We start from the raw sequence: 16011 nt of genomic DNA, 5'->3' as shown, positions 1-16011 counted from the left end.
TGATAATAGTGAAGGGTAGTAATATTTCAAATTTTCCTGAAGTATAACTTATCATGAGTACATAAACTTGACTTAATAATTCTATCTCTCAGTACTAATATTAAGGAAAAAAAATCAGGTAAGTGGCAAATGATATTTGCACAAGGACTTTCACAACAGCAAATATTATTATAACAAAAAATTAGAAACAGCCTCATTATCCAAGAACAAAGTATTAGGCACAATATAATAGTGCATTCATACAACAGAACATCATTCAACCATTAATAAAATAACATTAACAGTATTTATTGTCATGGGCAATATCTTATTAAGTCAAAAAAGCAGTATGAATAATAGGATCATATTATTTTTAAACACATATGTGTATACTTGCATGTGTATGGAATGTCATCACAAGGATAGATGTTAAACTGCTAAATTTTAGTTATCTCCAAGATGTGAAATATCAAGTGTGTTTTTTTTTTCTTTCTGCTTAAATGTATTTTCTAAGTATCTTTGTGGTAAAAAACACATTATTTTGTAATTTTAAATAATTGGGAGAAAAATGGAAACAAGTATGGTCGTCTGTTAAACTGTACTCTCAAAAGTTAAATATCAAACAGATAACGGTAAGGAAAACACTGAACTGACCTTAAAAATTGTTGTAGGCTCTTCGTTAAGATTGACTCGAGTTATTACTCTTCCAGAATCTTCTTCTATGTCAAAAATACTGGCAGGATAAGGAAACTGGACATCATCTACTCTGTACCTCACACGACTCGCGGGTAGTCCCTAAAATGAAATTATATATTATTAATTCACTTTCACAAAATGGAAACAAAAGGTATGGATGATGTCAAACTGATCTCTAAAATGAATGGCCTTCTAGAAGTGAAAAAATCACATTTAGCATTCACACTTCCAGGTTTGAAATGTAGCAAATCTCTGTTTCCTCTGGATGACTCCATCTGAATCAGTCAAGTATCTTCACTACCTGTTATTGAAAATTATTTATGTGAAAGAATAAATTAATGGTTGCCTTGGGCATCTTCTCTTCCACGGTCCTTTAATTATAGGAATCTCACCTGACCTAAGCCCTATGTCCTCTTAATAGCTTCCCTTCTGAGACAATTATAAATGATGTTCTTTTATTGTGCTTATTTGAACTCCAACCCTAAGGGAATGATGGAGCATGGAGGTCTGTTGTAAAGTGGAGGGACAGGTATGGAAGTGGAGGAGACAAAAACTATTTACCAGCTGCTCTGTGCTGTTAAATATGCTAGGTTTTTTCATAAATAAATTAATCCTCACAACAATCCTTTAGGATAACATTGCTAATGATGATGATAGTAATAATAGTAAAATAATGATAGTTACCATTTGTTGAAAGCTTATTATGTCCAGGAACTATACTAAAGATGATACATGTATACTCTACTGCCCATTTTTGTTTTTAGTTAATGAACTTGAGGTTTATAGGGAGTTAAAGGATGTGGAATTGTCCCAGATTTAGAACAAGATAAGTCAGGATATTTTTAAAAATCATCTTTTTAAAAAAGCAATCAATATTTGATACATTTTTTAAAGACTACAATAAAAATAGTTAAAACTGTTGGGCATGCTCACTTACATTAGGATTTACATTGGTCTTATTTTGAATTACATGAAGTGACACTGGAATTACATAAAGTTTTCCATGCTAAAGCCAGCCCTGGAGTTCAAGTAAATGATCTGGGCACAGTGCTAGTATGTGGTAGATTTGACAGCTAACCTGAACAGACACTGTATGAACCATTAAATTCCTTGGAGGAAAGCACTCCCAGGGCTCAGTCACAGGCACATCTACCTTCTCTACCTCTAATTTCAGCCTCTGCAATCTCTCCCAGTCTCGTGCCTCTAAACAATTTCTATGTGTTCATAACCCCCATTTAAATTATGGCTACACTCATCCTTTAAACTCCAAAGTAATATATACAATGGTCAACTCAGATGTTCTATCTTTAACTCAACATATCCCAAACCAGCATCCTGATTTCCTCTCCCAAATGTATACCTTCTCCATTCTAGATCGATGGCGCTGCCTTTTACCAAGTTGGTCTCTCTGAAAGCCTAGGGATGGCCACTGACCCTTCTCTTTTTCTTGGACTCCACAACCAAACTTCTCAAGTCCTGCTAATACCTCAATGAAAGCATGCCTAAAATAGATCATCCTCATCTCCTCTATCCACTTGTTTCTGCTCTTAATTGACTTAATTGACTTTCTAATTCTATTCTATTAAAGTTATCTTTAAAAATATGAACCTTCCCTGAGATATAAAAATATAAACCATAAATTGAGAGCTTTCTCCCTAAGATCAGAAATAAGACAAGGATGTCCACTCTCACCACTTCTATTCGACACAGTACTTGAAGTCCCAGCCACAGTAATCAGAAAAGAAAAAGAAATAAAAGGTAACCAAACTGGTAAGGAAGAAGTAAAATTTCCACTATTTGCAAATGACATGATATTATATATAGAACCCTAAAGACTCCACCAAAATACTACTAGAACTGATAAATGAATTCAGTAAGGTCTCAGGGTACAGAAATCTTTTGCATTTCTTTTTGTTGTTGTTGTTGTCTGTATCTTTTTTTCTTTATTTGTTTTGTTCCTTAAATTCCACATGAGTGAAATCTTATGTTATTTGCCCTTCTCTGACTGACTTACTTCACTCAGCATTATACCCTCTAGATCCATCCATATTGTAAAAGGCTACATCAAAATAATATGTTTCACTACATTAAAAGCTAATGATGTACTGTATGGTAACTAACATATCATAATTTTTATTTATTTATTTATTTATTATTTATTATTTTTTTATTTAATGATTTTTTATTATATTATGTTAGTCACCATACAGTACATCCCCGGTTTCCGATGTAAGGCTCGATGATTCATTAGTTGCATCTAACACCCAGTGCACCATGCAATACATGCCCTCCTTACTACCCATCACCGGTCTATCCCATTCCCCCACCCCCCTCCCCTCTGAGGCCCCCAGAAATCCTTTGCATTTCTATGTATTAATAATGAAATAGCAGAAAGAGAAATTAAGAAAACAGTCCAATTTACAATTGCATCAAAAATAATAATACACCTAGGAATAAACTTAACTAAAGGGGTGAAAGACTAGTACTCTGGAAACTATAAAACACTGATGAAAACAACTGAAGGTGACACAAACTAGTGGAGAAGTATTACATGCTCATGAATTGGGAGAATATTGTTAAAATGTCCGTACTACCAATTATCTATAAATTTCATGCACTTTCTCTCAAAATACCAACAATATTTTTCACAGAACTAGAACAAACAATCATAAAATGTATATGGAGGGGTGCCTGGGTGGCTCAGTAGGTTAAGTATCTGCCTTCAGCTCAGGTCATGATCCCAGGGTCCTGGGATCGAGCCCTACATTGGGCTCCTTGCTCAGTGAGAAGCCTGTTTCTTCCTCTCTCTCCCCCTGCTTGTGCACTCTCTCTCTCTGTCAAATAAATAAAAATAAAAATAAAATAAAATAAAATAAAATAAAATAAAATAAAATAAAATGTATATGGAACCAGAAAAGACCTCAAATAGCCAAAGCAATCTTGAAAAAGAAGAACAAAACAGGAGACATCATAACCCCAGATTTTAAAATATACTACACAAAGCTATAGGAATCAAAACAGTATTGTGCCACTACAAAAACAGACGCATAGATCAATGTAACAGAATAGAAAGCCGAGAAATAAACCCATGATCAACTAATTTTTGACCAAGGAGGCAAAAATATGCAATGGGAGGGGCATCTGGGTAGCTCAGTTGATTAAGCATCTAACTCTTGGTTTCGGTTCAGGTCATGATCTCAGGGTCCTGGGATCAAGCCCTGAATTGGGCTCTGTGCTCAGCAGAGAGTCAGCCTGAATATTTCTCTCCCTCTCCCTCTGTCCCTCCCCCTGCATGTGTGCTCTCTCTCTCTAAAATAAATAAATAAATCTTTAAGAAAAAGAATATGCAAAGGAAAAAAGACAGTCTCTTCAACAAATGGCATTGGAAAAACTGGACAGCAACATGCAAAAGAATGAAAGTGGAATATTTTCTTATACCATATATAAAAATAAATTCAAAATGGATTAAAGACTTAAATATGAGACCTGAACCCATAAAAATCCTAGAAGAGAGCACAGACAGTAATTTCTCTGACATTGACTGTAGCAACATTTTTTTCTAGATATGTCTCTTGAGGCAAAGGAAACAGAAGCAAAAATAAGCTATTGGAACTACATCAAAATAAAAGCTTCTGCACAGCAAAGGAAATGATAAACAAAACTAAAAGATAACCTACTGAATGGGAGAAGATATTTGCAAAAGACATAACCAATTAAGGGTTAGTTAGTATCCAAAATATATCAAGAACTTAAGCAACTTAGCTCCAAAAAACCCAAATAATCCAATTAAAAATGTGCAGAAGACATGAACAGACACTTGTCAAAGATGTACAGATGGCCAAAGACACATGAAAAGATGTTCAACATCATTCATCGACAGGGAAATGCAGATCAAAACTACAGTGAGATATCACCTCTCACCTATCAGAATGGCTAAAATAGAAAACAAAAGAAACAGCAAGTGTTGGCAAGGACGTGGAGAAAAAGGAACTCTCACGCACTGTTGGTGGGAGTGCAAACCGGTGCAGCCACTGTGGAGAACAATATGGAGGTTCTTCAAAAAATTAAAAATAGAGCTCCCTATGATCCAGGAATTCCATTACTAGAATTACCAAAGAATACAAAAATACTAATTCAAAAAGATATATGTGACCCTATGTTTATAGCAGCATTATTTACAATAGCCAAGATATGGAAGCAACTCAAGTGTCCATTGATAGATGTTATTTTATATAATAACATATAATATATATACTGGAATATAATATAATTAATTATCAATTATAATAAGATATATATACTGGAATATTATTCAGCCACAAAAAAGATGAAATCTTGCCATTTGTGACAACACAGATGAACCTAGAGGGTGTTATGCTAAGTGAAATAAGTCAGAATAAGAAATAACAAATAACCATCTGACGTGCACTGATATATGGAACCTAAAAACCAAAACAAATGAATAAACAAATGAAAAGCAGAATCAGACCCATAAATACAGAGAACAAACAGATGGTTGCCAGAGGGAAGAGGGCTGGGGAGGGGAAAAATGGGTGAAGGGGAGTAGGAGACACAGGCTTCCAGGTATGGGAAGTCATGGGGATGAAAGATACAGCATAGGGAACAGAGTCATTGTAATAGTGTTTATGGTGACAGATGGGGGCTACACTTGGGGTGAACGCAGCATAATGTATCAAGTGAATCACTGTATCATACACCTGAACTCATGTGACATTGCGTGTCAAATATACTCAAATTTTAAAATTTTTTAAATAATGATAATAGTAGGAGTTGTTAGTAGTCCATTGGCGTGCCTTACTACATTATCCAATAATGTGCATTTCATGTGTTCTCACGTGTATGCTTACAAGAAATTTAGGAGTTGGTATGAATAGTAGCCATACCTTACAAAAAGGAAATCAAGGCTTTAAGAATTAGCTCATTTCTGAGCTTCCTCAGCTAGTACATTTCAGTTATTACTCAAATGAAACAGGACTTATAGTACAACACAGGTCCTTACACATGAACCTACCTTCACATTTATCTACAGTATCCTAAAGGCAACAGTCCTTCAACATGAGAATGAACAGAGTTACTTGGGAAGAATGCTCTAGAACTGGAAGCCCTAGTAAATCCTGCTTAGTTAGTGCACTGCCTGGAAAGTTAAGCAGCACATGTTCAGGAAGAGGAATGAAGGAAGAAAGAGCAAAATTACAGCACTAACTGTTTTAGGAACAAAATTTCAGCGTTTCTGTTAGATTCAGCACCCACGGGGCACCCGGGTGGCTCAGTCATTGAGCGTCTGCCTTCGGCCCAGGGTGTGATCCCAGGGTCCTGGGATCGAGCACCGCATGGGGCTCCCTGCTCAGCAGGAGGCCTGCTTCTCCCTCTCCCACTCCACCTGCTTGTGTTCCCTCTCTCGCTGGCTGTCTCTCTCTCTCTCTGTCAAATAAATAAATAAAATCTTAAAAAAAAAAAAAGAAAAGATTCAGCACCCATTCCATCTGTACTATAACTAAAAGCCAATCACAAATTAGTTATCCAGAAACTTCAAGTATGTTCATTAGAGGTCAGCACGCTCTCTTTACTAAAGCCAATGTAGTCACAGTACATTTTGAATTATGCCTCCGATAAAATAAAAAGAAGAAAGTTTCAGTATTCTGAAGTGTTATCTCTCACACGCCCAAAATATTTTGCTATCCAGAACATCCAGGCTCTTCCTAGAGGATCATGACAGATCAGAGTGCAGGTATATGAACATATATGGTATATGCTACCTATGTCATTGAACTTGCTATTCTGTGATTTGTTATTCTACAGATCGCTACCACATAAAGAAGATAGGGTCTCATGTGGCATGGTTAGCCCACCAGAGCCATTCTCGTTGGACCCCCATAACCCTTGCTATGAAGGTGCTGCCTTTTATTTGATATCACATGCAACAAGAAGTAAATACCTAAAATTACTTGGATTTTCCTTCGAATGTGTTCAAAAGTGTTTTCTCTTTCTTTCCTGCCCCCACTTCCCCCCTCTATTTTTATCTTCCTTTTTCATTTTTCCTCCTTCCCTTCCTTCCTCCTTTTTTTCCCTTTCCAAAATCTCTTTACATAAGTCTTGCTTTATACTTAAATAATTAAGCCATATGATAGGCTTTGGGGACAGCTTCAATTAGCATGCCTAACTTTGTCCCTAGGCCATTTATGACAAGAATCAGGTCAGATGCATAGTTTCAAGAGGTTATAAAATTTAAAATTAATATGATTAATCTGGAAAACAATGTCATTATAAAATTCAGAAATTCAACTACACTAAAAAAAAGGAACCATTGTAGATTTATCGCTTAATATATTATTTACCATTACTATTTGTTAATACTTGATTCCACTTGATTCCACTAAAAATTTAATAGGTATGATCAAAGTATTCTAATGTACAAAATTCACCTAATTATATTTTAAAAAATGAAATCAAATAGTCCATTGAGTTGATGAATTATGTATTCTAATAACTATAAAATAATATGGTATATAAATATTCAAGTTATCATTTAGTAAATAACAATTTAAATATTGATATTAATTTTTTAAAACCCAAATACTTGGTAATTTTGATAAATATTAACTTACCAAATATTTTGTTTTTTCTTTAATTTAAACTGTGCTAGAAATAGAGGGATCTCTGTTTACTCTTACATAGTCCCAATAAGTTGATATTTTTCCCAGCTGAATACATTGATCATATTTATTTTTTAAAGTAAACCAAGCTACAAAAACATACTTAAAATTGAGATGAAAATATTTATTACTTTGTACTCTAATTCAGGATAAAATAGTACATACATTATACCGTGTCTGTCTGTATATCCATTTATATGTTTTTTAAGAGTTTTTTGGACCATCAATACTGAAGGAAGAACTGTCTTTTTATAAAAAGGCCAATCTTTAAAATTTTATTACTATGGCAATAGATTCCTTTTCTATAGCATTTCCAAATTATAATAAAGTCACTAACACCACAAGCAGTTTACAAAAATTATTTTCTTCAAGTTCATACTAAATTAAAACTAAGCTATAGTTTGATTTATAAATGATAAGTAAATGACTTCTTGGTCCTGCACACTGATCAAACAAATCGTTTGGTCTTTATTTAGGACAGAAGAAATCTTGCGAGGTTATCACAGTTAGCTCCCTGTCTTTAGACAATACCAACACTAAACCATTGCATTCAGATGAAGTTTTAAAGATTCTGGCAAAAGAAAGTTCTTTAATGTTGTTCAGATCTATGGTGGCATTTCAGGACTTGGACAATCGGAAAGGCTCTTCCTCAGGGAAACACGCACTGAAAACCAACCTATTTGTCCCCTGCAGTGAGGGGTGCAGAGTTCCCCTTCTCCTCAAGGGAAGAGAAGTCTTCCTAACTGTGAAGACCAAAGTTTTACCCTGAGCTTCGTTTTGTCAGGATAGATAGTGCTAATTCTTTTCATACCATCTGACTGATTCTTTTCTTGCCTTTCCTTCTGTCTCCACACCCTTACTTAACATAGTTGCTTAGAATGTTTTCCAACTGTGGGCTCAAAAGAATAAAACAAATTGTCTATGGTTTTAGGTCACCATCAAGGAAGACAAATACTTTAGACAGGCACACGGTGGAATCCATTTAATTTTATTCTTTAGTCAGCTAACTAAACTATAGTGTCTCTTCCTTAGTACAGATTTTTTAATATCAAGTGGTAAAATGTATTTTGACTTTTCAGGCAATGTAAAATTTTAAAAAGGGATTACAAAATAGACGGTGGTCCCATGTGATTTATAGAAAGTTAGTGGGTAATCTCATAATATGTATGCAATATCACACAAAAAAAGAATATCACATAAAGAAGAAGACTAAACAATTTTGTAATTTTGCTCTATTTACCTAGCCACCACAAAGAGACATTATTAAAAGAAAACAAATGCAAAAAACCAAACCAAAGAGAAACAAGCATAGACATAAATTTAATAGGATAGTGGTAAAATTCTCTGCAAAGATTCTCTTCTCAGCAGGGGTGGCAAAAATAGAGTATCCTATCATTATGCCTCTTGGAGTCTTTTGAAGGGTAAAGACAATGGGTTCCTTCTTAAAATTGTATGGAAAGTGAGGACATGTGAGAAGCGTAGCAGGACAGCTTTTCTGAAACCTCCTCACTTACTGTGACAGCTCTTTCTATAAATCCCACTGACCTTATCTATCTATTGGAGCAAGCATGACTTCAGATAAACATGATTTGGGAAGACTAATGAGGTACTGGGAAAGCGATCCTTCTTAATGTCACTTCCATTCACCACAAGAGTTTGAGATATTTTTTTCCTGAGTTTTCAAATAAGTGACGCATTCTCCTTTAGAGGGATATATTTCCCTAAACAAAGTGTTCAAAAAAGAACCATGATATGAGTGAGAGCTTAACCATTCAAGGGGTGCAGGAAACCTTGACCTTGCATCATGGAGACTATGGAAATTAAAAATTATATAAATTTAAATGTAAAAATTATATATACTATCAGCAATTGAAAATGTTATAAATTACTTATTTCCTTTTTTTATGACAATTACAAACATATTTTATGTAAACGTGTGTCCATGTGTTAAATTACCTATTTCCTAATACTTACCATCTTGCTGATATGTTTTATAGTACAGGGATTAATTCATTAGATGAGGGATTCATTCATTCATTCATTCATTCATTCATTCATTCATTTATTCGACATGTCTACTAGTCAGTAGCTAGAGTTAGCTGAGTCCTGAGGGTACCAGAATGAAAACTGAGTTGGGAAGACAGAGTTCATCTCATATTCCTACCTTCCTGATATCATTAGAAGTAATTCAGCAAGAATGACCTCCTAGAACACCAAGCTCACATCTACCCCAACACTCGTCTGTCTGTTGTTCACTCCTGGCATCACTCCTGTGTGGCTAGTTCCTCCCAACACCCAGGTCTCAGATGCCCCCTCCTCTGCCTCTACCCATTCATAAACCACTTGAGTCAATTCTTATTGTATTTTCTTTAGACTATGTAGTCTTATCTGAATTTATATTTCATAATTCCTTCTTCATGGGTTTGCAGCATATCTCTGACCCTTGATTGCGAGCTCCATTAGAGCAGATTATTTTTTTGCCTCGCCATTAAGAGATCAAAAATAGTTTGCTAAGTGAATACTTAAAATATGTTCCATGTTTATACATATGTGTGTCCTGTGCTGCCAGGATGCCCAACTCCAGGGACGTCACTTACATGGGGGCTGGTGGCTGTATGTGGCTGTATGTGGAACCCCTCCTGTGGTTGGAAATGTACGTCACCCAAGTCCCTGCTTGCAGGGGTCATGTGCACATTTTTGAGAGCAGAAAGCAAGTAGAGATTACATCAGTGATTTTTGTTTGGGGAAGATGCTCCCCAAAAGAGATGATAATGGAATCTATGAAAACACAGCTCCCAAAGTAGAAGATAGGAGGAAAAGAAAAATTCTTTCAAAAAAGATCCCTGAGTACGATAGTTCAGAAATGAAACTATCATCATGAAAATTCTTTTTTTTTCCCCTTGGACTGGCTGAATATAAAGCACTATCTCTTCCCTACTTCTCAGTTGCTGTCCTTATATTCTGTTACTCCTTTAATTATATTTAATACATTCTGTTGTTAAGCCCATCTGTTAAAATAATGACATAATCCTTTGGATTTTACCTATAAAGGAATCCTCATATGACTTATTAAGATATGGATGGCGTTTTCTTACACTAACTGCACTGCGCAATGTGTCAAATCCGAGTTACATTGTGGGTTAACCTATTGTTGAACAAGACTGAGATTTCTGAGTAATTTTTCAGTAACTCTGAGGATCATCATTACATCGGTAATTTTAGATACGGTCTGGAGGACCTCTAAGAATTTACTAACCTCAGAAAGTGGCTAAATTGTTGGCATGTTTTCAATTTAAAGCCCACTAATATCTGTTCATAGATTCTAATCTCTGGCTACTATTTATCTCTCAGAATGATAGGCAATGATGAGAAAGACAGATGTGCTTCTGTACTTACGGGCCTCATAATGGCATGGGGAGGAGACAAAAGGTGCACAGATAAGCACAACTACCTACCAGCATTTCTGATAAAAGCTATGAAGGAAAAGCATGCGTGCTACGAACTGAAGGCTCTAGAACTAGTTCACAGGTCTTCACGCTGATAGTCAAGTGGACTTCCTACCTCACTGTAGGCACTTACCTATGAACATGAGATATGCCTTCCACTTGTATTCTGCTTTATAGGAATCATAGTGATCGTGTCATATGTGGAGTCCGATCTGGTATATCATTTGAGTTTTAGAGTGACAAGCTAAAATGTAATTTATGTGTCAAGATTTTGGGTATTTTTATCTTCAACTCAAGGGAATAAAAGTAGAGATGTATCATTATGAAGTGACATAAATTGAAGATGTCTATTTAAATGAAATACCTTGCCAATTGTTGATAAAAAAAAAAAACCTTTATTATAGTATGTACATATTTGGGGCGCCTGGGTGGCTCAGCAGATTAAGTGTCTGCATTTGGCTCAGGTCATGATCCCAGGGTCCTGGGATCCAGTCCTGATTGGATTCGGGCTCCCTGCTCAGCAGGGAGTCGGCTTAGCCCTTTGCTCCCCCCCACTCATGCTTGCACTCACTCTTGCTTTCTCTCTCGCTGAAATATATAAAATTTAAAAAATAAATGCACATATTTATTTGGGGGGATGTTGTACAGACCCAATTAACATAGTGTTTTCATGAAAACTTTATTCTCAAATTGTATACTGTCATAGATGACACTAGAATTACTTCATGAGTCCAGGCATTGATATCCTAAAGTTAATGAATGCTGAGCAGAGAAGCACTGTACCAAACCAGAGGCAAAGTTCGGGAAGTTTGCCATCTTCCTGAAAGCAAGGAGGATGAGGAGGAAGTATGAGCTACCATCTACGTGCCTGACATTGGCTAAGTGCTTTCATTCTTTATCAAAGCCAAGTACCAATCCAGCAAAATGTTCTTATTATTCTTACATGGAAATGAGATTTAAAGAAGGAAAGTAACTGGAGTACAATATCATTTTTCCTGGTTAAACACAAATGCCAACCCTGGTGACATTAGTCAATAGCTTTGAAGGACCCGGGATGTTTGCCAACCCTAATTGCCCTCAGGAAGGACGTGATTTAATATCACCTATTAATAAATGAATTAATTGATTTGTTTGTTCATGTATTAGGCTTCTTTCCAAATATGATTTGAGGTAGTATGTGACATATTTAAATAGAGTGTGGCTTCCAAAATGTGAAAGGCATGTCAACTTTGTGATGTCCTTTAATCTACTAAATTAGACTGTGTAAGGCTCAATAAATATTAGTATGAATAATACTACTGGAATGGTCATTTATTCAGCACATAGATAGCAATGTGGTGACACAGTGATGCTCTGAACCAGGCATTTTTTCTAGATGACCACAACAAAAAAAATCCTGTCATCATAGCGCTGACGTTCGATTTTTTACATCAAACAGTAACACATTTATATACAATGACAAGGTGGGTATAATTAATGTGGCAGAATAAATATGTTTATATCAAGAAAACAGAACCTTAAGATTTCAATTATTTTCTTTATTACTCAGCTCATTTTTACTTTTGACTTCCATTTCTATAGTGAGCATTAAACACAATATGTTTTGACTTAATGATGGTGAGAATGTAATTAATTACTACAGAAGGTAATTGCAGGTCTGTATGAAAGATGTTCCAAACTTGCAAACAGAGGGAATTTCAATGAGCCTATAATGGACCAAAATAATTAAGTTCTTAATATCAGGGGATATCTTGATTTAGTAATTTTTCTTATATACATAATTATCAAGAAATTACTTATTCAGACCCACATAATTTTCTTTGTAATAATGGCAATCACATTATATCAGGGAAAACTAAACCTATTATTACCATTACACACAAACATTAAGTAATTTGTTTTCAAGTATACAAAGATTCTTCTCCCTGATGTGGTTTCCAAAACTCTTTTTCCCAATGTCTTCGAAAGCAACTAATCAGATTTATTTTATAACAGTGTAACTCACCAAACCTCCCAAGTATGTAGCATTAGGGATTACGGCAAAGTGGTTTGTATTGTTTTTTGCAATCATAATGGCTTTTTTAGGGGATCTGACCGAATGCTAAGGTATCCGTAAAAGACACTAGGAAAGTCAAACTCTCCATGTGACCACTGAGACTATGTGTGCTTTTCTTTCTTCCTCTCCCCTCCCCACTGTCTGACACCTGCAGTGACTACCATGTGTTGACAACATAGTGAGTCAACATCTCACAGACAAGTGTCTTGTGCCAATGTCACTGACCTAACATAATATAGAATGTGCATACAGTTCAGTTTCTACAGAGGTGGTATCAACATAACTATTCAAGATCCTAAGAAGTATTTGCTTCAGGGTAATTTAAATCCTTTGGGAAATATGTTTTTCAAAGGTAAACATAACTCAATCCCCTCAAGACATCAAGTAACAATACATTCCTTATAAAATTTCTTCAATGTATCTCAATGAAGATACATTGTGTAGAAATTTCTAAAAATAATAGTGGGCACACATTCAACTTGCCTCATGAAAACAAACTCATAAACCCAAAGGAACTTAAAAACAAGGATGCACCCGAATGAGAGCTAGTAACTAGTGATCCTGTCCCTTCTGCCTTAAAACCCTCCCATTTTTATTTAGGAGAGGAAATCTTGGCACTACCCTCAAGCCTATCAGACGCTATAGTTTCTGACTCAGGTTTACCTCTCTAGACTCCTGGCAAAGTTACCTCCTTTTGGCTTTTGAAAATTATTTTTCTTCCTCCAACTTTAGGGTCTAAGTCAGCCATGCAACTTTGCAGTAGAAACACCTCTTTTTCTTTCAGACCTCAGCTTTGCACCACTTTTTCTAGAACCTTCCTTGACTTTCCAGACGAAAGCAGGCTTCCTTTTGTCTAATTTCAGAGCACCCTGATGATTTATTTCTTAGAGCTTTTTTCAATGGTTTGTCATTTCTACTTACTTGATTTCCAACTCTTTAAGTTTGAAATTCGAAGGCAAGGAAACATAACAATGTTTGTCCTTAATGTTCATGCAATACCCTTAATTAATATTGGATGCATGCACATGCAATAAATATTGAGGGATTTTTATTTTGGTTTGAATATAAGGATAGAGATTTAAGTGAAATACAATCCACAGTTTATGAAACATTACAATTGGTGGTTTGAGACATATTTACTTCTCGTTTTTTTATGTGCTTTTATCCTCATACCCACTCCTACCTCTTTTTCAAAGGCAACCATTTTAATGAACTTAAGGAATATCTCTTAACTAGACTGTTGTGGTACATTGTACTATTGTTCAGTAAATACCCACTCCTTATTCCTCCACTTCTGGCTCCATTGATTCTGGGCTTGGCTGTGGGACTTGCTTCGATCAATGGACCATGAAAAACCGGGACGCACAACTGGACATGTGACCGTGTGGTTAGGCAAATTCTCTCGCGGTCCTGTCCTTCACTGTGCACAGAGCAGGCTAGTTTAAGCAGGGATCCCTGAAGGAAGAGGCATGTGGACCAGACTTGAGGCCGACCTTCAGCCTGAAAACAAGGTCAGCCAACACCTAGCTGCCTCAAACATCTACTAATAGGAATACACGTCTTTGTTATAATGAACTAGTGGTATTCTAGTATTGTTTACTCTGCAGCATATTTTGGGAGGAAAACCTAGCTGTTGCATATTGCATGCATTTTTGCTTTTTAAAAATATTTTACATAACAGTATTGTTTTCTTTTTCTTACTATATTCACTGAGGATTAGGTCATTACATTTCATTCTTATGGCTATGTGCTCATAAAATCCTGCTATGCTAGAAGTTCTCAGGATATTTCACTCTTTTTTAAAAATTTATTTATTTAAGAGAGAGAGAAAGAGGTTATGAGGGGGGAAGAGTAGAGGGAGAAGCAGGATCCCCGCTGAGCAGGGACCCTGACATGGGACTTGATCCCAGTACCCTGGGATCATGACCTGAGGTGAAAGCAGACACTTAACCGACTGAGCCACCCAGGAGCCCAGGATATTTCACACTTAATAATGATTATGGCTGGGGGTGCCTGGGTGGCTCAGTCGTTAAGCGGCTGCCTTCGGCTCAGGGCGTGATCCCAGAGTCCTGGGATCAAGCCCCGCATCAGGCTCCCCTGTTGGGAACCTGCTTCTTCCTCGCCCACTCCCCCTGCTTGTGTTCCCTCTCTTGCTGGCCGTCTCTCTGTCCGTCTCTCTCTCTGTCAAATAAATAAATAAAATCTTAAAAAAAATAAATAACGATCATGGCTGTATGGGAATCTCCCTGATGTGTTAGTTCCCAGTATGGCTGATAATATTCCTGGCACGGAGATTGCCCTGACTGCTTTGGGATTCTTTGACTCTGCAGTAAGGACAGCTTGGGGCTAGGGAGAGAATGGGAGTGAAGAGCCCTACATTATCATGCTGGGTGGAAGAGCCAGGTTGAAGCTGTGTGAGCTGTCGCAAGCAGCTGTAGCATTGTTCTGGTCAACCAGAAACCTGAGTATAGAACACTCAGCTCTGGCTCTTCCATTGCAAACACACTCTGAGAAGAGATGAATCTGGAAAAAGTGGTCATAGTGACAGGTCAGAGGCCCAGCTCCTTCTCCACTGCCCCACATCTTACTCATCCCCCAACCCATGCTCAATTGACTGGACTCCTGACCTTTACAGGCTCTCCCAGAACTCAGATGAAAAGAAAAGAAAGAAGGTGACAGAATACAGACAATAAATATAGAAGACAAATATCAGAGACTCAAAGCCTGACAAAGACCAGAGTAAATGTAAGAGCAATGATAGAGAGTATTTACTGGGTATTTACGATATGGCAGACACTAGTTGCTCCACACAAATGCTATCCTATAATCTTCATAACGATCTGACAAAGTAAGTACTATTTTTTTAGTTGCACTAAGAATATTTAATATGAGATCTACTTTTTAAACATATTTTTAAGTGTGCAATGCAGTGTTGTTAACTATAGGTTCAGTGTTGTATGGCAGATCTCTAGAACAACAAAATAAAAATAATCTGGTTAAAAAATGGGCAAAGAACTTGAACAGAGATTTCTCCAAAGAACACATCCAGATGGCTAAAAGACACTTAAAAAGATGCTCGACATCACTGGTCATCAGGTAAATGCAAATCAAAACCACAGTGAGATATCACTTCATACCAGTTAGGATAACTAGTATTTAA

At 36.3% G+C, this 16011-nt stretch overlaps 1 protein-coding gene across 1 annotated transcript in view; it reads right to left on the bottom strand.

Annotated features, from left to right (window-relative positions):
- The window catches only part of PCDH15 (protocadherin related 15), a 1631248-nt gene that overhangs the window by 170052 nt on the left and 1445185 nt on the right, over nt 1-16011 (bottom strand). The window contains exon 24 of the mRNA XM_057308638.1: nt 634-774. Coding sequence (XP_057164621.1) covers nt 634-774 — 141 coding nt within the window. The remainder of the gene's footprint in view (nt 1-633; nt 775-16011) is intronic.

This window comes from Ursus arctos, unplaced genomic scaffold, assembly GCF_023065955.2.
Source record: "Ursus arctos isolate Adak ecotype North America unplaced genomic scaffold, UrsArc2.0 scaffold_7, whole genome shotgun sequence".
NCBI classification, from domain to species: Eukaryota; Metazoa; Chordata; class Mammalia; order Carnivora; family Ursidae; genus Ursus; species Ursus arctos.
Note: the sequence above shows the minus strand (reverse complement) of the source record. Positions and strands in the feature narration are given on the sequence as shown.